This window comes from Rhinolophus sinicus, linkage group LG02 (assembly GCF_036562045.2).
Source record: "Rhinolophus sinicus isolate RSC01 linkage group LG02, ASM3656204v1, whole genome shotgun sequence".
In the NCBI taxonomy this organism is placed as follows: Eukaryota; Metazoa; Chordata; class Mammalia; order Chiroptera; family Rhinolophidae; genus Rhinolophus; species Rhinolophus sinicus.
In genome coordinates, this window is record NC_133752.1 from 133,783,111 (window position 1) to 133,806,656 (window position 23,546).

Consider the following 23,546-nt stretch of genomic DNA (forward strand, 5'->3'; position numbering starts at 1 on the left):
TATTTTTAGTTCAGAAGTCATTTTATCAAAATGTGTTTTTATTTATTACTTAATATTTTGAGTCATTTTGCCTTGTAACTTTTAGAAATGGGGCTAATATGAGAAGTTTGGTTAGATTTTCATTTTCTCTAACAGCGTTCTTTTGCTTTAGAGACTAGAAAATGAGACCCTTTAAAATAATATTAAACATTATATAGCATTTTGTTTTAAATTGGCTGTAGCTATCTTTAGAGTATTCAAAGTATGCTGTTTTCATTTTTAAAGGATTAGAAGATAAAGAACAAAATTTAACAAGAAGAATTAGTGCCTCAGATATTCTATCTGAAAAGGTAAGATATTTTGTAGGATCAGATATCACTGTAAGACTGATTCTTGTATTCTTTTGAAAGAGAAATTCTGTCTTGCTTTTCTACTAATTTTCGTTCATAGTGTTTTACCTATATTTGGACATAAGCCTGAAACATAAGAAAATCTGGAGAGATGTCTTGGAGTATTTTTCTGGGATCAGTTAAATTGTGTTTAATTGAAGTGTTACATATATCCATAGATAATCTTTTTATTTGTTTTTTGAAACTTTTAATTTTCATTCAGATACATTCTTTTAAAATTTTGGCATGATTATGCCTTGTGGGAAAGCTTTGGAGTTAGATAGACCTTGATCAGGTCTAGCTCCTCCTCTTAGCTGACTGATCATGTGTAAGCTTGCCTCTGTTTTTCTTCTTTACAAAATAAGTTTAATATCATCTGTTCTCTGGGTTGTTGTGAGATTCTGCAGGATAAAATACAGAAGCATCAAGTACTGTGTTTTACATTTAATAGGCACTTAATAACCCAAGCCTTTTCTTTGTCGAATTAGAGATCTGAAATAGCTGCAATTTATTCCATTAAGATTTCAGTTAGTTTTTATGAGTAAATTATAATGAGGCAGAATCTAGGGTCTTTAGGAAAGAGATGGTCCTGAATTTATGGATGATAATATAGCAGACACACATGCACATTGCACATACATGTGTCTATATGTGTATATGTTTTTTAATGTCCTCACAATAACTCCATAAAGTAAGTTGGCATGTTTTATTGATAAGGTAAGATTCATATGGGCAGGTTAAGTGATTTGCCTGAAGTTACATACGACTTAATTGTCAGAGCAAGGAGTTGAGTGAGGTTCAGTGCTCTTCTTACTGATCATGTAGCTGCTTTAAGAAGCATAAAGTTGCGTGACAGAAGCAGTGGTTTCTTTCATTTCAAAAGGAATAGTTGCAAAAAGTAATCAAAGACTTAAGTCTCAATTGAACAGTGATGATAGCTTTATTTTAAACTCTCTAGATCAGCACTGTCCAAAATCCAATAGAATTTTCTACAATAATGGAAACGTTCCATATCTGTACTTTCCAATATGGTAGCTATTAACCACATGTGAGTATTAAGCACTTGAAATGTGATTAGTGTGGCTGAGGAACTAAATTTTTTAATTCAGTTTAAATAGCTACATGTGATTCATTACTACCACATTGAACAGTATGGCTCTAGAACCTCAGTACCAAGCAAGTAGAATTCAGTATGTTTAAGTGATTTAGAATAAAAAAGAATCATGATAATTTTTAAACTTATTTGTTACATATATTTCCCTGTAGTGGAAAGGGTAACTATATCCTGAGTTGGGTAAACTGAAGTACTGAAATATGTGATGATAGTTCAGTGAGGTATTTATAACAATTCATATTAAGGTGAAACCAGTAGGTTATAGGATCCACTGTTTTCTTTATGTTTAAGAATTAAATACTTTAATTGGATTTTAGAAAAATGTAATCACAATTCACCTACAAGAAAAAGTTATTAGATAAATGGGCTTTAACCTTTTTTGAGTCTTAGATTCTTTTGATTTCCTTCCTTCCTTCCATACATAACACATAAAGGCAAAAAACATAATTTTGTGTTTAACTTCAAGGAGTAGTGAGACCAAAGGACTGGACCCCTAATTTCCTCCCCTGCAAATCCATGTTCTCCAATTCAGAACCTTTGCTTAGATTGCGTGACATTTTCAATTATATTTTAGCTAAAATGTAGAGAATAAATTAATTTTAAAAATTATCTCAAAAAAGGTAGAGTGAAAAATTTAAGTTATTTCAATGGGAAAAAATTTTCAAATGTTCACTCTTAATCTGTCTTCCTGGTTTAGTTTCCCTGAAGAAAAGTCTTGGGTATTTAAAATATTTTAAATATTCAAATAATTATCTATAGCTTTAGAACATGTAATATTCAAATGTAAGCAAACCTTTACGTATTTTTTTCTTTCAACACTATAGAATTATACATATTTTTAAAAGTTTGCAAGTTTGAATCTTGACTGAAGTGTATCAATTGCCTGGTACAGGCTAGTAAATCATGTGATAACCACTTTATTCTTCATTCCTTGGGTTGGGTTTTTTTTTTTTTCCTTGAGTTCGCTGACATCAGATTTTTACTCTTGTTTGGGAAGCACAGTTAAATGCTAATCTCTAACCCTTAACTTTCATTTTTTTTATCATCTTTTTCCATCAGTTGTGCCCTTCCCCTCCAACCCTACACATATGCGTATACACAGTCACCCTCCATAGATTGATCTTCTGTTTGTATTATAGGGACTGAGTTAGGGTCTAGGGCTATGGTTTCCTTATTTATATTTTCCATTTAAATGTTTGCCTTAAAACTAACTTTAAATTCTGATCTTTATAAAAGTTTTGATTTGGTGAAATGTTTAAGGTCAAATAATTTAAAAAGTGCAACTATTTCTTTTTGTAAAGAAACTTGGTGAAGATGAAGAGGAGCTATCTGAACTACAACTTCGTCTTTTGGCTCTTCAGTCAGCAAGTAAAAAATGGCAACAAAAAGAACAGCAGGTGATGAAAGAAAGCAAAGAAAAGTTGACTAAGACGAAAACTGTACAGCAAAAAGTTAAAACCAGTACAAAAACACATTCGGCCAAAAAAGTTAGCACTACAGGTGATCATTCAGTTAAATTCTTTTAATTGATTTCATGTATCAGTATAGTGTCCAGATTTTAATTCAGAAAGTTTTGTATTTGGGGAATTATAAGGCCCTGAATGGAGGGCAATCCTATGTAAACAGAACTGAGCAATGGCTATATATATGACTTCATGATAATGAAAATAATTTTAAAGCTCTTGTTTTCTTTTATCCTCTAGAAAATTCTAACTCTTAATAGATAACTGATCTATATTTTCCATTTAAAGCTAAACAGGCATTGAGGAAGCAGCAAACAAAGGCATGGAAGAAATTACAACAACAAAAAGAACAGGAAAGACAGAAAGAAGAGGATCTGCGGAAACAAGCTGAAGAAGAAGAGAGAAGGAAAAGGGAAGAAGAAATCAGAAAAATTCGAGATCTCTCAAATCAGGAAGAGCAGTACAATCGATTCATGAAATTGGTTGGTGGAAAGAGGCGATCACGAAGTAAAGTAAGGAGTGTAAAAAATGTAAAATCAAAACATTACTCAAATTTAAGTGTCTTTATTTCATAAATTTAGTCAACTAAGAAGCATAAAGTTCTTGTGTTTCATAGAGCTTGTTACATAAATAACTTGGGGAGAAGGAAGCGTAGTTTATAATTGAGAATTAGTCTTTTATAGGTATTAGAAATGGAAGAAATGAAAGAAAGACTAAAATTATGCTTAATAAAGCCTGCATTTAGCTTTTTCATCATTTTCTATTTAGAAAAAAGTAGGATTACTAAATTGTAGGGAGTACTTATTCTAAAAATGGCTGTTACCTAAAACTAAGTACAAGGGCCGAATTTCATTCTTTTTTTATTGTTTAGTAGTATAGAGTTAGAAGTGTGTCATGATTAATCGGTATAGTCGATTTTAATGCAAGTTCAATGGCTACTTAGTTAATAAGCATTTGTGAGCTTTTACTATGTATAAGTCATTGATAATGACTGAATGACTCATTATCTTTCATGGGTGGTGTCAGGAAGTATGTTGGAGATTTAATATTGATCTAGTGCTATTATCAATGATAATTTTCAGAATTATGAACTTTAAGACTACACTTGTGAGTGTACTAATGAAGAATAGAGAGATATTAAGAGTAAGCTCTTTAATTCTAAGGAGTCAGGAGTTAGGTAGAGTGAAAATTTTAAGTTATTTCAATTGAAATTGAAGTTCCCCCAATTGAAATACTTATAAATTCCCTGCTTAAGCATGGGAATAAAGTATGAATAAGTTAATTTCATACTTTGAGCTTCTAAAAAGCACTTTGATAGAATCTTTTTATAGGGAAGAGTATTGTATTTCCACATTACTCTTATATTCATCTGTATTGGTTTGCTAGTTTTTAGTTTGTTACAAACTAGCTCTGTGAGCGAACCATTGTAAGAAGTAAAAAAAAAAAGAAACACACATTGACCAAGAGTTTCTAGTTTTCAGCTATTAATTTGTTCATAACTAAAATGTTACTGGATTTTTTTGAAATAATCTGTAGTTTTGATGACATAACACTTGAATTTATTCATTTAGTTTTTTTTATACAGAGAGAGGCTATACGTATTCATGATCTTGGAGTTACTTCATAGAGGAATATCTGATTATTTAGTAGCTCAGCTAACTGGAAGATTTTATCTATATAGATAGTCCTTGCTAGCTTCCAGTTTCTGACAGTTATAAAATGTCAACCACAGCATATCTGTCATGTACATTGAATTTCCCAAATCAAATGTGATAGGCAGGTCTAACTGAGTCACCATGATTTTTGATACTGTTTCCTAGAAGATAACTATTAATTGTTTTATAATTTCTAGCCTAAGAATAGACTAAGATAAAATGCTGTGAAACTAAACCTCCTGTGTCAATTAGTCTTCAGATCCTGACCTGAGACGATCTTTAGATAAGCAACCTACTGATAGTGGAGGAGGCATTTATCAATATGATAACTATGAAGAAGTTGCTATGGATACAGATAGTGAAACCAATTCACCAGGTATGAGCTAAAATATGTAAAACATTTGCATATTCATAATTGTTAAAAAGAAAATGGTCATGAAGCTACCTAAAACCTTGAAAGAAATATGTAATGAAAGGGAGATTTGCTAGTGGATTGTTCAACCATAGGCATTATTTGGTGGTGTAAATACTTTGAGAGCAAACCTCAAATGTGTAACATTAACCTTTATTTCCAAGTGTTTCTTTTTTATCTATCTATCTATCTATCTATCTATCTATCTATCTATCTATCTATCTATCTATCTATCTATGACACTTTGTGCTTTATTGCTTTGGGAGGGAGGTGCTCAAGAGCTCTTGGTGAAGCGAGCCCGCTTCCTCTTCAGTGTCACCGGCTTCTGGCTGCGCAGGATGGCGCTGACTCTGCGGATGGCAGCCATGCGCAGATCCGGGCGGTACTTGTTCTTGCAGATCGTGTGCCGGATACTGCTGAGGGTGGCTGGGCGTTCTTGTTGATGGTGGTCCGCACATAGGTGGCCGGCTTTCGCTGGCCGGATCTCCGCTTCATGACAACCACCACACCTTTGCCATCGGCTACTGGCTCCACGCTCACCATCTTGCGGTGAATCAGCCCGTTGTAGCGGAAGGAGTTGCGGGCCTTCAGATTATTGGGCTCGATGCTGTCTGTCTGCTTGTTCCTTTTGATCAGGAAGCTGGAGCAGTTACGCATGACCATCCATTGTAGATGCGGGGACGTGGCAACACCGCCTCCTGTCAGAGATGGAAAGAGCCCAAGTGTTTCTTTTAGATAGCATTAAAAAAAAGGCAGTATTTGAACTATTCATGATCTGAGCTAAAAAGTGAAGATTGTAAAAGCAGATAAGAACACTGCCTTAAAAAAACAACACAAAACGAATAAACCTTTGATCTGTTAAGTATCTTTATATCCAAGACTTTTTGGATTTTAGTCAAAAGGATCTTTGTTGCTTTTAGGCTTCCTTCTTCCTTCCAGTGATGATACTTGGTAGGAATTTGGAGATGGAAAGTGATACTAATAGCACCTCAGAAAAGGCCGGTGAGAACTGGTCAGGGCTGTACCTTAATTAGATTGCGTATTCTAGAATGTGCCTCTTCCTGGTTAGAGACTTGCTTGAGTTCATATTCAGGGGTTATTGTCTGTAAGATACTTGTTCTCTCACTAATTAAAACACATAAGATTGAGTCACACAACCAAATGCAGTTGATATTCCAGAACTGGACTTTTTAAAGACCACATGATCAGAATATTTCTCGCTAGGATCATATTGTGAGATTAAATCAAACTAGAATCCTACTTTAGTGTGTCTAGACTAGAAACTAGGCAGAATCTGTATGATTTGGATAATGTTTACCCAAAGTGCTCATATTCAGGTTATTGTTTTTAGACTGATGTTTGATAATCTTACATGAAATTATGTTTTGATTTCATAATTTAAACTCTCTTTGGTCAATCTTTAATTTTCTTATTTCCAGGTTCTTGGAGATGATTCATAGTAGTTCCCAAGTTTGACAATATTATTAATATTCTGTATTTCTATAAAATAACTTTATGATCTATGCTTATAAAAGAATTTTGTAAAAAATTTATTATACAGAGAATATATTCCCTGCTCAGCTTTATCAAATTTTAACTTCCCATATTCACTACAGATATTTATATTTTTAAGAAGTGAAATCTTCTAAAAGCCATTGTATATTCAAATGGTATCATTTGGGCCACGAGTCAACCCTATATAAGGCATGTGGGTAATATCCATACTGATTTTTGAGACAACTGGGACAAAGAAACATTAGTTTTTCCTACGATTATATCGTGATTAGTAGCAAGAGTAGTCTTTGAATCTGCCACATTTCGCTGAGTCTTAAGAAACCATTGAAGGTAAAATGCACAATTATTTTTATCTGCTACCAAGGAAGAAGAAATGCTAACAATTTAACTGAGATGCCTCAATAACTAAGAATTACTAAAGTGCGAAAAAATGTACACTTCATTGATTATATACAGTAGGTAGTGCTTTTCATTTCTAGTCCTAGTTGCTTTCTGTACAACTTAAGTAGTCCATTTCTTCACTCTTCTTTGCGCCACATGAAGGAAAGAATGGAGTCACCATGTCACTGTTTTCCTTTGGTTTAGGCACTTTGGCAGGTTTTGAGGAATTATTTTGTTTTATTCCTTAACAAGTGTGTTTGTAAGAAAAACTGCTCCGTTCTCTGTTATCATAAGGTGAAAAGTAGAAAAAGTGGAGAGTTTTGAGGGATTAATGTCAGCTTAACTGGATGGCTGACTTTATGGTAACATGAGAACAATTTTAAGTAGGTGGAGGTGGTCTCTTGGAGGTTAAAGATTTTATTAGAGATTAAGAAAGTCTAATTTGCACTCTACCTAGGTACATTTGTATTTCTTCAAACATATAAATTTAATTTATTCCTGTTGAAGTATTTCTGTTTTAAACTCTTATAAAAATTTTTTTTCAGCTCCTTCACCAGTGCAACCATTCTTTTCTGAATGTTCATTGGGGTATTTTTCTTCAGCACCATCTATTTCTTTGCCTCCACCACCTCAGGTTTCTGTAAGTGAGAATTGATATTATTTCCAAGAAAATTTTGTTGTTTTGTGTCATTTCTAATATGTTTTGAAAAACTGGCATGTAAATTAACGAATGGTTAGGTTTGAAGAGAGCTTTAAAAACTCAGAATTGTTTACCAAAATTAATACACACCCATGGAATAAGCAGTTATTATTTTTTTGGCAGGCTATCCATTTGGTAGATATTTTTCAAAAGCAAAGAAAGTGGGAGAATCACAAAGTCAAAACTATTTTAGATTAAGAGAACCTGGAGACCCAACAGGATCTTTCTCAATACGTTAGAGGGAATCTTTCCATTTCACAGTTCCTAGGTGTCCTCCTAGGAAGTTTAAGAAGAGGGGGGGGATATTAGAGCAGAGAGTGAGAGAAAACATTTTTTTCTTTCTTCCTTGAACTGTTTTAAATGCCAGTGTTAGTACCAGAAGGTTTTTGAAGCAAAAATATATTCAAACTCAGGAATTTTGGTAAAATTTGTTTTCTATATCCATAATATCTAAGAGCCATTTCACAAGGATTTAAGAGGATAGTGGTAATTCTTCTTGACTCTTATATCTTAAGTTACTCTGGACCATGTATTTCCAGAATCCCTTTGGTTCCTAAGTTTAGATTTTTACTTAAATATCAAGTTCTTGGTTTTTCAATCTCTCTAGTTATTTTCAGGTAGTCAGCTAGAGGGATGGACCCTGTAAAATTTGATTTCTGTATCTTTTAGATTGCTAAGTGAAGATAAGAACAGCAGTAGAGAAGTTTGTATAATTATCTTGAAGTTCATCAGTGTTTCAAATTTTGTTGATTTTATTTTGAAAATTACACTTTTTTCATGGCTGAATATTGAATTCTGGGATAGTTTTGATATTTACGGTATATTTAATTCACTTATGCTTACAGCTAAAATAATAACCTAAAGTTGACCATTTTCTAATTTAATGTTGCTCCAGAGATAAACATTTGGAATTGGTAAAATTTGCATTGTAATTACTATTTCTTCTTTTTTAAAAATAACTAGTCTTTGCCACCTTTGAGCCAGCCTTTTGTGGAAGGCTTGTGTGTTTCTCTTGAACCTCTACCTCCTGTACCACCTTTACCACCTCTCCCACCTGAAGATCCAGAGCAGCCTCCAAAACCCCCTTTTGCGGATGAGGAAGAGGAGGAAGAAATGCTGCTTCGAGAAGAGCTACTTAAATCTCTAGCGAATAAAAGAGCTTTTAAGCCAGAGGTAATTTAAGTGCCCGAACCTCTAGGTGGTGCTCCAGAGCTTAGTTTAGGTAGCCCTACTGTTTTCTGCTTATTGGAATTCGTTGAGCTTTTATTATAGTAAAGGGGGCGTACGAGTGATAGTAATTTGCTCAACATTTTTAAAGATGACAGAAATGTATTTTTATTTAAAAATGTTTCCTGTCTTTCTCTTCCTTATTTAGGAAACATCTAGTAATAGTGACCCACCTTCACCTCCAGTTCTGAACAATTCACAGTCTGTGCCAAGAAGCAATTTATCAATAGTCAGTATTAATACAGTATCTCAACCTAGGATACAGAATCCAAAGTTTCACAGAGGACCTCGTCTTCCACGAACTGTAATCTCGGTAAAACAAACAAATATATAATCCTACTGTTAAACAGCTTGTGAGAAATTTGTATGCAGTTTCGCTGTCTTGTTCCCCACCTCCTAGTTTATTTATAGACACAACATATATTCATATATAAATACAAATTTATTTATTTTTATTTGTTAATAGTGAAGTGGGAGCAGCTTCTTCACTAGAAAAATGGTAGTTTATGATAATGTTTTTGGGGAAGTATTATTTTCATCAGAGTGGCACGCTTTCCTCCACCATTTCCTCAATTTTTTCCTATATAAATTGGTCCATTCAGATTTCCTGTCTATTCTGGAGTTAATTTTAGCAAATTGCATATTTTTTATTTCTCACATCTTTCTTTATACTTTGCTCATATTTTTCTAATTAGTGCCCGTACTGTAGTGTAAGAATTTATGATGTTTATTAAAGAAATTAAAATGACAATTTCTTTCTACCTTGTTTTCTACTGGCTTCAAAGCAAAATAAATGGGGCAAAGCCAAGTTGAAATCTTGCCTCTGTTAGGTAAGCCAAATTTGGCCACGTACCCTTTGTATGTAACTACAAAAGCCAGAAAGTTTTTAAAATAATTATGTAGAATTATTAATTTTTTTCCTTAATTGTAAAAGAGTTAATTTAAATGACATTATGGTTTTTTGGAGAAAATAAAACATTTCTAATTAAAAATAAAACTTATTTTCTCCAAAAAACCATAATGAAAATAAAACTTAATGAAGGTGATCATAGTAGTGTCTTTAAAGATTAAGAACATAGAATATTATATTTTTACCGTATAATCAGTATTGGTGGTGTGGGACAAAGTGGACTGTGCAGTGTAACCAGAAGGAGCCATAGACTGTCTACTTGGAGCCCATAATTTTTATGAATGAAATTCAAAGAAGTTAAGGGACTTGTTCAAGGCCACGAAGCTAATTATGGTAGAGCCAAGAAAACAATAGAGATACTTTTGTCAGTAAGAGTAACAAATATATTGTCTTTGCAGCTTCCAAAGCATAAATCGGTGGTTGTGACACTAAATGATTCAGATGACAGTGAATCTGATGGAGAGGCTTCCAAGTCAACAAATAGTGTTTTTGGTGGATTGGAGTCCATGATTAAAGAAGCAAGACGAACTGCTGAGGTAAGTGCAGTAATGAAAGATAAAAAGGAAGGTGATTTATTAACAATCATTAAAGTTTTTCTGAAAATTAAGACCTTAGAGGTATTGATTTTTAATACATTAAATTGTGGAAATATTTTAAATATTTGTATTATTAGGACTTTATATAATGAAGCGTGTATAAATTTAGATAGATATAGCTATTAACCCCCTTTACTTTTGTTTGTGATTGATTAGTCCCTTTTTTAAAATAGTGGGTAGTTCTGTACTAGGAAATTTATTGTTTTGAAATTGTGTTAAATATTACCAGAAAACAGTTTTTATCATAGTGAATGATCTAAGTGCAACTTTTATTCCTGTTTCTATTGCAACAGTTGTTTAGGTATGATTTAGTTCAATTATTTTCAAACTGTACATCTTGACTACTTAGTGGACTGTACAATTAATTTGGTGGTTAACAGCCAGCTGGGGGAGAGCGAAGTGAGTAAAGAGGGTCACATATATGGTAACAGAAGGAAACTAGACTTGGGCTGGTGAGCATGCAATAGAGTACATAGATGTCGAATTATAGTATATTGTATACCTGAAAATTAAAAAATGTTATTAACCAGTTACCCCAATAAATTTAAAAAAGAGTAGAAAATAATGATGAAGATACTCAGTTATTTCTAAATAATATAAATGTGCACGGTGTTACAATGTAAAATACACATCTTAGTGTGGGATTATTGAAAACTGTTGATCTGGTTGACTTCAACTGTTTTCTAGCAAGCTTCAAAACCAAAAATACCTCCAAAATCTGAAAAAGAAAATGATCCCATGCGAACACCTGAAGCTTTGCCTGAAGAAAAGAAGATTGAATATAGATTGTTAAAGGAAGAGATTGCCAAGTAAGTGGTATTTTAGGTCATTAGCTTTAAAGGTATCTACTGTCTTCGTCTTAATTAAGTCTGTATGCAGTTTATTGGCATTGGGAAATGAATAACAATTTTTATCCAAGATGCAGAGTTAATAGTTTTGAAACTCACACAGGAGAGGTAGCCAGATGATCACCTATACACTTCAGTACAGTGATGCACTGAGATCAAAGCAGCTTAGAAAAAGACAAAAGCTGCTACTATCAACTTTAAGTGCCAACTTGGGTCGTGCATATTGGTTATCATCATTAGTCAGTATGATTACTATTTTTACTTTATGTTATGAAATAGAATACATCGAAGAAAAATAATTTCAGTTTATCCTTTGATACAATTAATTTGTCTTTATTGATTATTTTAGTCGGGAGAAACAACGTTTGATTAAATCAGATCAGCTGAAGACAAGCTCATCATCCCCAGCAAGCTCTGATGTGGAAATTGATGGAATTAGCAGAATAGCAATGGTTACTAAGCAGGTTACAGATGCAGAAGCAAAACTTAAAAAACATAGGTGAGCCTCATTATCTGATTGAATACTGCATGATATAATGTTTCTATATTAGAGGGATATATATTTATGTATGTCGATACTAAGTACACTATATGATTACAAATTCTTTTATACTTGGTAGAACTGTATAAGGCTGTCATTTTGTTGAATTATACATTTACACAAAGTAATAGTATTAATGTTTACATAAAAATAGCAAGACTTCAAAGGAGCTTTCCTCTTCAGATTTATACATGGCTTGTTGCTAAAAACATTTATAAAACTCTTTATTTGGAATTTTCTTTAAAACTTCTGGCATGATTTTTGAAGTGCCCTCTTCGAAGACATATTTTTATTGTTAAAGGTGGACTTGATCGTTGGAAATAGTTATTACCCAGCAAGACACATGGTCAAATATGGTGTTACTATGAAGTGTGAATATAGTTATGATCATACACTTCTTGCATGTTTTGTGAAATTACTGTGTTGTTCAAATAGTGTTTCAAAATTTTGAGAACACGTGTCAGACCTCACAAGATGAACATGTTGAATGATAGAATTTATTTGAATTCATTAGCGTATTTTGGGGGAGTTATTTATTTCGTTGGCATACAATTGATGTGTACCTTTAGTTTTAATTGTACAACATAATGATTTGGTGTTTGTATGTATTGCAAAATGGGTCACCACAATAAGGCTAGTTAACATCTGTCCCCATACATAACAATTTTTTTTCTTGTGATGAGATCCGTTAGCATATATATTTGATAGAAATAATTGCATCATATTATGGACATACATTTTTTTCACTCCAGACACCCTGAAATCATTAATTGATGAAGAGCAAAATGGTTTTATTTAGCATCAACCTGTTTGAGCTTTATTCAGCTACTCCCCTTTTAGGTTTACAAATATAAGGGGGAGTTTCTGTGCAAATATGGTAAGACTTTCCCTGTTCTGTTTTTAGTAACTGACTAACCAATTCTTAAACTTTAAATCTTGATAGTAAAAAAAAAAAAACTGACTACAGTGATGCATTAACTCTTGATGTTGAAAAATCATTAACTATAACATATGAACAGTTTAAAGGTTTTTAAAACAAGCTTCAAAAGTGTGCACATTCATAGTTAAAGAAAAAAGGTAGAAATTAGCCTCATTTCTAACATTAAAGTCACGTTGGTACTCTTTATTTTTTTAAATCATAAGAAAATATAATTTGGAGTGTTTTTACAAGGTAACAGATATCTTCAGGAGATAGTGACTTTAAGATTTTATATTAAGTATATAAAAGTATGTTCTGTTGTCTGTTTACGAAGAAGACATTGGAGATTATTCTGAGCAAAATAAAATTATTTAAAAAGTCTTCATAAATGTGAATTTTGAATATTTGTTTTTGTAGCTCCACATTTCATTAATTCTAAAAGGTGCCATTTTATGCATTACTGAGAAAGAAAACATGCTGCTAGCTAAACTAGGATATACAATAATGTTAAGACGCATCTTGATATTAGAAATCTGAAATATGTTTTATACATGAAATATTGTGGTGACCATGGATTTCCAAAGTGGGATTGTGTTTGTTTGAAAAATAAGAGATTAAGATGAATTTATTTAGGTTTCATTAATAACTTAAATGAATAGGTTTTAAAAAATTCTTTTTCTACTCCCAATCCTTTGTATCACGTATTCTCTGTCTTTATGATTCTAGAATTTCTAGATGTCAGTTGTGATTGTTGAAAAATGGTATCTTTCTGGGAAAGATGCTTCATTTCTTTTTAACCATAATATTTAGTAGTTGAAAAGAAGAAAATCTGCATCCATAAATTTATTTTGTCCTATTGTGCTTCTCAGTTCCAAACTTGACATCTGTATGTTGTTTAAAAATTAGATTTCCTTTTCCCCTTTCTTGTTTTGCTTTAAATAAAACGAACTAGAGATTTTTAAGTTAATTAAATGTGCTTAATTATGTTTATTAGAGGGCTATATTGTATGTATGTTTATTAGTATCATATATAAAGCTAAACATAGCAATTTTCTGCCCTAAGTCCTCATTTTTCAGGGTCTTACAGGGTGAGATTCAGCCAGTATTAAACATTTATTATTAATAGCTTTTCAAATGTAAGTTACATTACTCAGATTTAAATTACTAAAAAAAAAAGATCGGGACCATAGTTTTATAAATGTATCAATGTCTATTTGAATACCTGTGTGATTGATGAATATGAAAATACTTTTCAATTCTCACCTGGATGTCATAAATATATTTTTAAAAATGAGCTACTACTTTGTAAGTTTTTAATCTGATGCTGTTAGTCCACTAGTCTAGAAAAACATTAACGGGGGTTTTATTTTTCAATTAGGATTCTTTTGATGAAAGATGAATCTGTTTTAAAGAATCTAGTACAGCAAGAAGCAAAGAAGAAAGAATCTGTTCGAAATGCTGAAGCAAAGATTATAAAACTTACAGAACAACTTCAAGCAACAGAGAAAATTCTCAGTGTCAACAGAATGTTTTTGAAGAAGCTTCAGGAACAAGTAATGTTCTTTTTTAATTTTTATTTATTTATTTTTAAGGAGGGCACAGTTCACAGTGGCCCATGCGGGAATTGAACTGGCAACCTTGGTGCTACCAGCACCATGCTCTAAGCAACTGAGCTAACCGGCCAGCCTCAGTAATGTTCTTTTTTTAAATTAAAATATTGTAGTCTCATGTTTACTACACATTTTATGGGCCAAATTTTTATAAAACAAAGCAATAAACAAAAGCAATCAAAATGTGTAACCTATATATTGTTCTACATTGAAATATAATATGGGAATATTTTTATTTTCAGTTGAATACCTTAAAGCTGCTGTGTTTAAGAAGAAATCTCCTTTCCTAAGGTTTATATTTACATTTTCAGAGTTATCTTCTATTTTCAGATTCAGAAAGTGCAACAACGTGTTACAATTAAGAAAGCTTTAACTCTAAAGTATGGAGAAGAGCTTGCTCGGGCAAAGGCAGTGGCTAGTAAAGAAATAGGAAAACGTAAACTGGAACAAGATCGCCTTGGAGTAAGTTGTTTATAGAAATATTTTATTTTTGGAAATGAGAAGATTTTTATGATACTTTTGAGTGTAAGAGATGTATAAAATAACTCAAGTTTTTTCCTGCATATTCAAAGAGAATAAGATTAAAACTTTGTTTTCAAATGATACGCACATTTTTGGAACCTTGTTTTTTTGTTTTGTTTTTTTCTTGGTTTTTCATAGATCATAGGTTAACTAGCAAAACTGTTGGAGACTTGTAAAACTGTTTTAGTCTCATTATGGATTTAGTTTTATAATGTTGGCATTGTATTGTAGGGGTAGAACAATTACCAAAAATTGTTTATAAAATCATAGCAATATAAAATATTTTTCTCCCCCAGCCAAACAAAATGATGAGATTGGACAATTCTCCAGTATCAAGTCCAAGAAAGCATTCAGCAGAACTAATTGCTATGGAAAAAAGACGGTTACAAAAGCTAGAATATGAATATGCCCTGAAAATTCAGAAACTGAAAGAAGCTCGGGCTCTTAAAGCAAAGGAACAACAAAATATTGCTCCAGTTGTGGAAGAGGAACCTGAATTTTCTTTACCTCAACCCTCGCTTCACGATTTGACTCAAGATAAATTAAGTCTGGACACTGAGGAAAATGATGTTGATGATGAGATTTTGTCTGGTTCAAACAGAGAACGAAGAAGATCCTTCTTAGAATCCAATTCTTTTACTAAACCTAACCTTAAGCACACTGATACACCTAACAAAGAATGCCTAAACAAACCTGCTAAGAGTACAGTAGAAAAACCAGAACTTTTCCTAGGGTTAAAAATTGGTGAATTGCAAAAATTATATTCAAAAGCTGACAGTTTAAAACAACTGATTTTAAAAAACACTACAGGCATTACAGAAAAGGTTTTGCATGGTCAGGTAACTGAACATTTCATATTCTTTATAAAATACAGAAATTATCCTAGCTTTATTTGCCTTTTGAAATTATTGTTTTTCTTTTGCAGGAGATTTCTGTGGATGTAGATTTCTTGACAACACAGAGTAAAACAACAGAAGTGAAACCATGTCCTTTTAGACCCTACCACAGTCCTCTACTAGTGTTTAAGTCCTACAGGTATAAAAGGAAGATTCAGTTAGCTTGAGTTTCAGGATTGCTCCTGTTGTTAATATCTTAACCTCGAATACTTGATGAAAATGAAAAAAAAATTGAATCATGGTCACTGAAAAATGAACTGATCCTTTTAGGGAAAATAAAAATTAAGAGACTTGTGGTCAGACACAAACCGTATCAGGAAGTAAGGTTTAGCGCACATTGGGTTTATTAATTCTTATCAAATTCTAATTTCTAGCTACTAGTGGAATTGTGGAGAATTCTAGATGACTGTCTGTTAGGGATTTTAGGAAACCTAACTGGAGTCTTCCGAGAATTTTTAATTTTAGTTTTTTTAATTTTACTGTTAATCTAAGAAATGCATTGGCCAGATTTCATAAACTTGATTTAGATATTCTCAGGTGATTAAGTTTTTGGGAAGTTGTCTTTTTTAGACTTGTAGACGTTGTAAGACTGTTAAATGGGTATGATTTTAATTACAAAATTGTAAAGTGCCCAATAGGTAGTATAGACTTTTTTGCCTAGTTTTTTTGTTGGCTGGTAATATGTGTAAGAAATACCAGTCATGTAGCATTTTATTTTGTGGTGGTAAAACACTATTAAAATACAGGGTTTTTTGTTTTCTGTTTCTGATCTTTTATGTTCTGGGTATAAAATAGTTTGTCCCTATCACTTGATATTCTGGTTTTCTAGAATTAATTTTGGTATTAAGTGATTAGGTAAATAATATCCTCAAAGTATAGAAATTGAGAAGGAAAAATGAAAATTTTCTTAGTTTTTTGGGGAATGTTTATGGAGCATTATATGTCCACCTCTCTTCTCCTTAGATTTAGTCCATACTATCGAACCAAGGAAAAACTTCCCCTAAGCTCAGTATCATTCAGTAATATGATTGAACCGGATCACTGTTTCTGCCGTTTTGATTTAACAGGAACATGTAATGATGACGATTGTCAGTGGTGAGTAGTTTTAATTTGTGAACATTTTATAATTTAAAAGACAATCTTGGTTATTTAGCTTTGATATGTACATGATTATCTTTTCTGTGTTGTCATTTTATTTTAGGCAGCATACACAAGACTATACGCTTAGCCGAAAACAGCTATTCCAGGACATTCTGTCATATAATCTGTCTTTGATTGGTTGTTCAGAGACAAGCACTGATGAAGAAATTGCTGCTGCAGCAGGTTTTTAAAGACCTCTTGTTCCCCACATGAAAATTTGAATTTAGGCTATTTAAATTTTTATGTTCAATTGTTGACATCTTTAAATATCTATAATAATTAAATAAATTCACCTATGACACTACATCTACATCTCCTGTAACACAGTTGTCAATAGCTATATATTGTTTTTCAAATTTAAGTTAATTAAAATTTACTCCGTCAGGTCACACTAGCCACGTTTCATGTACCGTGTTTCCCCGAAAATAAGACCTAGCCGGACAATCAGCTCTAATGCGTCTTTTGGAGCAAACATTAATATGAGACCTTGTCCTATTTTACTATAGTATAAGACCGGGTCTTATTAATGTTTGCTCCGAAAGATGCATTAGAGCTGATTGTCCGGCTAGGTCTTACTTTCAGGGAAACACGGTACTCAATAGCTATTGTTGATCTCAGTAGCTTAATAGTGGTGAGTACTTACCAATAGGATAGTGCAGATATAAGATATTTTTATCATTGCAGAACCTTCTGTGGACAGAGCTCATCTAGACAGTTCAGTTTATTTAGAAGAATATATTGACATATTTGTATAGAAATTTTAGTAATGATTTTAAACTAGACCCCTATTTTTGTTTATTGTTTTAAAAAACGAAGGAGAGTTGAAAGTTAAGATGACTATAGTTTCAAATTCTACAATGAAATAAAAGGACTTGATATACTTTTGATATTGTAGAAAGTATAGCTTATTGTTGGACATTGTGAGTAAATACTGTTTAGCTTTTCCTCAGATTTAGTGCCAAATACTAAACCATAAACTATACGTCTTTTGGTAGTAAGGGAATTGGTGTTTATTAAATTTAGTGTTATCACAACCCAGAGTGGTTGTAAAGTCACTGAATCTATTTAATCATTCTCAATTTGGGGATTTTAATTTTCACTTGTTTAGTTTGTTTCAGGAAATACATATTTTTTCAGCCCCAAGTGGGTGTATAATATGGTAGGATTTGCCATATTATTTAGGATAATGTAGGCATTGCCATCTAGAAGGCCCTGGGTGTTTTCACTTTAATTCTGAAACTATTCTTCATTTCATACCCTTTTTATAAGCCTTGTCTCTGTAATCCATGATTTTTATATTTTTTATGAAGATAACATTGCTCTAATTTCAGAAAAATACGTTGAGAAACTTTTTGGAGTAAACAAAGATCGAATGTCAATGGACCAGATGGCTGTTCTTCTTGTTAGTAATATCAATGAAAGTAAAGGCCATAGTGAGTATATATGTCTGTCTCACACACAAAAGGATCTTGAGTTTCTTTATGACAGCAAGTTTTTTGGCATTATGTTCTCAATATAAAAGATATGTCTTTTTTAGCACAATGAAATGAATTTAACTCTTTTTAAGTATTGTTTCAAAACTATAAAAAACTAGGTATATCGACTAATAATCTTTCTTTGTCTATTTTAGCACCTCCATTTACAACCTACAAAGATAAAAGAAAATGGAAACCAAAGTTTTGGAGAAAACCTGTTTCAGAGAATAGCTTCAGTAGTGATGAGGAACAGTCTACAGGACCAATTAAGTATGGTAAGAAGTAATTTAAGATCCAGAATCATTAAATTGTGGTATTCTATTTTTGTCTAACACTTTTAATTAATCTTTTGGTGTATTACTAGCCTGGTTTTTTTATTTCTGCTTTCTAAGAACAGTTAGTTATGCCATTTGGTGTTTAAGGCAATTATTTCTTCATTGTGCAGCACTACCCTTCACATCATTTCGGGATGTTTTGTATTCATGGACCAGTAAATGCAAAAATTACTCTTTAGCAAATGTGACAGCTTCAGATATTGCCAAACATGCTTGAGTGGGGAGAGGGGAGCAGTACTTCTCCCATTTGAGAACTGTTTGAGGGCAGATGTTCTAGTTGATTTCATCTTTGAGTCTATGTTTTCCTACATGCAGTAAGTAGGCTAAAAACTGAATTGATAAGTGAACAGTAGAATGTATGAATGAGTACTTTATTGTCAAGCACATCTTGCATTATAATTTCACGTTTGTATAATTTAATTGTTTTCACTATTCGTGGATTGGCAAATAACCTGATAGGTGTATACTTTCATGCTTATTTACATTACTGAAACAGTTTTTCTCTGATTTAGATATAGTGGAACAAATCATCTTCAGAAATTATAACTTTCTCTTTCAGTTTAATGAATGTAAATTATCAGGTGATGTCATTTATCCTTAAAGAAGGGAGATGGTACTTCTGGTTTGTCTAGCAGACTCCTAGTTTATGCCTGTTGTCCTGGTATAATTTTTAATAACACTTCCTTTCACTCTTAAAAGTATCCTGGTTTGGACATAAATTATATGATGGCTTTACCTTAAAGCTATGAACTACTGCATGTCATTAGAATCTTTCGATTTTTAGATTATTTTAAAAAGGAGGGAAATTGTTTTTCTTGGGGGTCTGTGGTTAAAAGAAGGTGTGAAGCTAATGATAAGCTTTTTATAGCCTTTCAGCCTGAGAACCGAATAAAAGTTCCTGCTTTGGATACCGTTGTGACTCCAGATGATGTCAGATACTTTACAAATGAGACTGATGACATTGCTAATTTAGAAGCAAGTGTGCTTGAAAATCCTTCTCATGTACAACTTTGGCTCAAGCTTGCATACAAGTACTTGAATCAAAATGAGGGGTAGGTCCGCTTCTAATCTTTGTGTAAACTGTTGCACATTTATATTTTTATGTTTGAGGTTTATTTCATCTATGGTAATCATGTTTCCTTCCTAGTATCAATGGAGCCTTTGTTTTTTGACAAAGCTAAAAGAACTTTATTGTTTAAAAGCTATTAGAAAAAGTTTAAGATTAGATCTTGAGTTGTGTGCCTGGTTCAGTGTATGGGTAATAAATTAGCTACAGTTTTTAACTCTAGTAGGCTCTTATTTCAAAATAGGATTAGTTAATTCAGTAAATTTTCAGTGGTGTAAGGATTAATTATTTGGGTTTCTTAAAAAGTCAAATAGTGGAACAGGTTACATTTTTTGTTAATTTTCATTTGGAGATTTAAATAGCTTGTCTAAGAACCTCTAAATTCTGGTGAATTGACTTTTTCTAGGTGTGATATTATTCAAATAAGGTAAATAGTAATTTATCTCACAAACAACACCTCCTGTTGTATAAGTGCATTTTCTAACACCTGCTTTTTTGATAGGATTACCAGGAATAATCTTTTATTACTGTAATTAAAAATTATAAAAATTCAGTTTTTTTTATGGCAACTGTGAATGTCTATCTTAAAACTTGATATAGAAGCTTTTTTTTAATAAGGCAGCACTACAGAATGCTAATAACACCTTATATACCTGAATATGGTGCTTATTTAACTTCTCTTATATGTCATTTCCATGTTAATGGGATAAGTTGCAGTGTTTTCTTTTCTGACTCATTTACTGAGTGAAGGCCAAAAGAACTGTACATTATTTTATGAATAGGATCATGAGAGACAATTATCTTCTCCAAAAGATAGCAAGCCCTTGACGGTTGAAAAGAACTATTATTATATTGAAAGCTTTGATATTTTGTGCTGGCAGTAGCTGGCCTTGAGGGAGAATTGTTTAACTTTTCCCATTCCTGGACCAGTGTAAATCGTAAAAGGTACTGCTGAGTATGGACTTAAAGCACATTTGAAGTTGATAATCTAGTGGTTTTATAACAGTGGTTTTATCTGGTAAATGTTCACAGAATATCCATTTAAAAAGGAATTACTGGGTCTGTGGGAAATCAGGACCTTTTTTGGACAGATGTGACTTAAAATTCTAATTTACCTCCCTTTGTCATAGGTGGCTCTAGCTTCTTGGTAGTTTCTAATAGGAAATGGAATTTAAAAATTGACTCCTTAGACTAGCCCAATTTAAAAGTATTTTCAAGCATTAAAAAATATTCCTGCTTTTCTTTTAAACATGTAGGCTATGTTCTGAGTCCTTGGATTCTGCCTTAAATGTTCTGGCTCGGGCTTTGGAAAACAACAAAGACAATCCAGAAATTTGGTGCCATTACCTCAGATTGTTTTCTAAAAGAGGAACCAAGGAGGAGGTGCAGGAAATGTGTGAAACAGCTGTTGAATATGCTCCTGATTATCAAAGTTTTTGGACTGTGAGTAGAAAAGATAACATAGTCCTGTGTGTGTGTGCATGTGCATGCACATGTGTTCGTAATTCTTTGGATCATCTTAAACATTGATATGTAGCTTCATAGATCATATGCTCTATTATCATATAGATATAATAACCTTACTTTTGGTGTCCAGTTACCTCAAAACCACTTCTTTGTATCAGGATTAATTTAGACTAAACAAGAAGAAAATACTTAGCGAAGAGGTGATTTTTATTGTGATTAACTTTATTGGTAAGGAAAAAATATAAACGTTTTACACTTACCTATTCTTAAGCAGTTTTAGTTTGGGCAAAGTTGAGTGAATTTTGTGCGAATCACCGGAAACAAATTTTTAAAAATTTCTTATGCATGTGTAATATTTTCATGAAATAATGTCTGTCCTCGTTACTTCTGAAAATAATCACAATCTATAATTCATACTAATATTGACCCTTGCCAAGATACAACGATTTAGTGAAAAAATGGGTTCTTCCTCATTCTCTGAGAGAATGGGATGTTTCCTACCTAGGCTTAAATTTAAAATTATGATTAGTCCACTTGTAAAATAAATATTCATTAATATCTGAATGTTTACCAGCTGAACTCTGGAACTATTAGATTAAGGTAAACTTTCAGATAAATATTATTCTCAGCCCTATCATTTACTTGCTCGCTGAAATTCAGAACAAATATGACTTGGATAACGTGGTATCCCTTAATGAATGAAGTTGGCACTCTAACTCGTACTCTCCTAACTCAAGTACTGAATAGATTTGGACACAGAGTAATGCTTGATTTTTGACCTAGAACATTGTACCTAAGTTAATGCTATTGATCACAAGATTTTGGGGGTGTATATTTTTTCTTAAAGTTGTTTGGTTTTTAAAGGCCTCTTAATTTTCTTTTTTTAAAGATTTTATTGCGGGAGGGGAATAGGACTTTATTGGGGAACAGTGTGTACTTCCAGGCCTTTTTTCCAAGTCAAGTTGTTGTCCTTTCACTCTTAGTTGTGGGCAGGGTGCAGCTCATCTCCAGGTCCAGTTCCCGTTTCTAGTTGCAGGGGGCACAGCCCACCATCCCTTGCGGGACTCGAACCCGCAACCTTGTGGTTGAGAGGACGCACTCCAACCAACTGAGCCATCCCGGAGCTCAGCGGCAGCTCAGCTCAGGGTGCCGTGTTCAATCTTAGTTGGAAGGGGCGCTTCCCACCATCCTTTGCGGGACTCGAGGAATTGAACTGGCAACCTTGTGGTTGAGAGCCCGTGCTCCAACCAACTGAGCCATCCGGGAGGCAGCTCATCTCAAGGTGCCGTGTTCAATTCTTGTTGCAGGGGGCGGAGCCCACCATCCCTTGCAGGACTCAAGGAGTTGAACCGGCAACCTTGTGGTTGAGAGCCCACTGGCCCATGTGGGAATCGAACCGGCAGCCTTCGGAGTTAGGAGCATGGAGCTCTAACCTCCTGAGCCACTGGGCCGGCCCCAAGGCCTCTTAATTCTTGATTATCAAGTCGATTAAGTCTTTTAATTTTTATTTTGCCACATGGTTCTAATACGAATGCTATTTTCAACATTTTTGTATAGTCACATACCTCAGCAATGCAAATTGTATGTGATGGTCAGTGTGAGCTTTTGTAGATCCATCATGGTCTTGGTGTCATTTACCTGTTGATTGAAGGAACGATGTAATTGCTTCTGCGATAAATAATTCTGAAGTACTTCTGAGTTTAATTTTCATCTGATTTTACTTTTCAACCTGAAGGGGAAATCGAGGTTATAGTACTGGAAAATGGGTTTATACACATTTATAATTATTCTTTTTATGGAAATTGAAGATTTAATATGAGACAGTTTCTTAATGAAATGTGAAAAATCTGTAGTTTTACAGTTTATTCTTATGAAGCATGATTAATGACATGAAATTTTGGGCAGTTTCTACACCTAGAAAGTACCTTTGAAGAAAAGGATTACGTATGTGAGAGAATGGTGGAGTTTCTGATGGGAGTAGCCAAGCGGGAAGCATCAGATATTCTGTCCTTTCAGCTTTTAGAGGCTCTTTTGTTCAGAGTTCAGCTGCACATATTTACTGGAAGATGCCAAAGTGCACTTGCAATTTTACAGGTAAGCATTTATTGTAGAATTTAATTATACTTTGTAGAGAATTTTTAAAAGGTCTAAAACATAGTAGCATTATTCAATGATAACAGGCTTTAGATTTGAATCCTTGTTTTGCCGCTTACTAGTAAGTTGTATGAAGTTGGGTACGTTTATGATTGTTTCCTCATTTGCTTAGTTGGGATAATACCTTCTTTAGAGTGTTTATGAGGTTTAAATGAAAATAATGTGTGTTCAGTACCTACCAGAATAAACTTTAGTATTCAAATAATAAGAGGGAAAAAATAAAAATCTTCTG

The 23,546-nt window shown here is 33.0% G+C and overlaps 1 protein-coding gene and 1 pseudogene across 1 annotated transcript in view; one reads left to right on the plus strand and one right to left on the minus strand.

Moving 5' to 3' along the window:
- The window catches only part of ZFC3H1 (zinc finger C3H1-type containing), a 50,648-nt gene that overhangs the window by 14,244 nt on the left and 12,858 nt on the right, over positions 1 to 23,546 (plus strand). The window contains exons 3-23 of the mRNA XM_019748945.2: positions 265 to 329; positions 2,784 to 2,982; positions 3,234 to 3,457; positions 4,853 to 4,976; positions 7,454 to 7,548; positions 8,572 to 8,781; positions 8,984 to 9,148; positions 10,144 to 10,281; positions 11,029 to 11,150; positions 11,539 to 11,688; positions 14,028 to 14,202; positions 14,590 to 14,721; positions 15,078 to 15,620; positions 15,707 to 15,816; positions 16,641 to 16,772; positions 16,879 to 17,000; positions 18,149 to 18,250; positions 18,448 to 18,567; positions 19,496 to 19,679; positions 20,950 to 21,136; positions 23,066 to 23,254. Coding sequence (XP_019604504.2) covers positions 265 to 329; positions 2,784 to 2,982; positions 3,234 to 3,457; positions 4,853 to 4,976; positions 7,454 to 7,548; positions 8,572 to 8,781; positions 8,984 to 9,148; positions 10,144 to 10,281; positions 11,029 to 11,150; positions 11,539 to 11,688; positions 14,028 to 14,202; positions 14,590 to 14,721; positions 15,078 to 15,620; positions 15,707 to 15,816; positions 16,641 to 16,772; positions 16,879 to 17,000; positions 18,149 to 18,250; positions 18,448 to 18,567; positions 19,496 to 19,679; positions 20,950 to 21,136; positions 23,066 to 23,254 — 3,488 coding nt within the window. The remainder of the gene's footprint in view (positions 1 to 264; positions 330 to 2,783; positions 2,983 to 3,233; positions 3,458 to 4,852; positions 4,977 to 7,453; positions 7,549 to 8,571; positions 8,782 to 8,983; positions 9,149 to 10,143; positions 10,282 to 11,028; positions 11,151 to 11,538; positions 11,689 to 14,027; positions 14,203 to 14,589; positions 14,722 to 15,077; positions 15,621 to 15,706; positions 15,817 to 16,640; positions 16,773 to 16,878; positions 17,001 to 18,148; positions 18,251 to 18,447; positions 18,568 to 19,495; positions 19,680 to 20,949; positions 21,137 to 23,065; positions 23,255 to 23,546) is intronic.
- LOC109456552 (large ribosomal subunit protein eL28) lies at positions 5,216 to 6,343 on the minus strand (annotated as a pseudogene).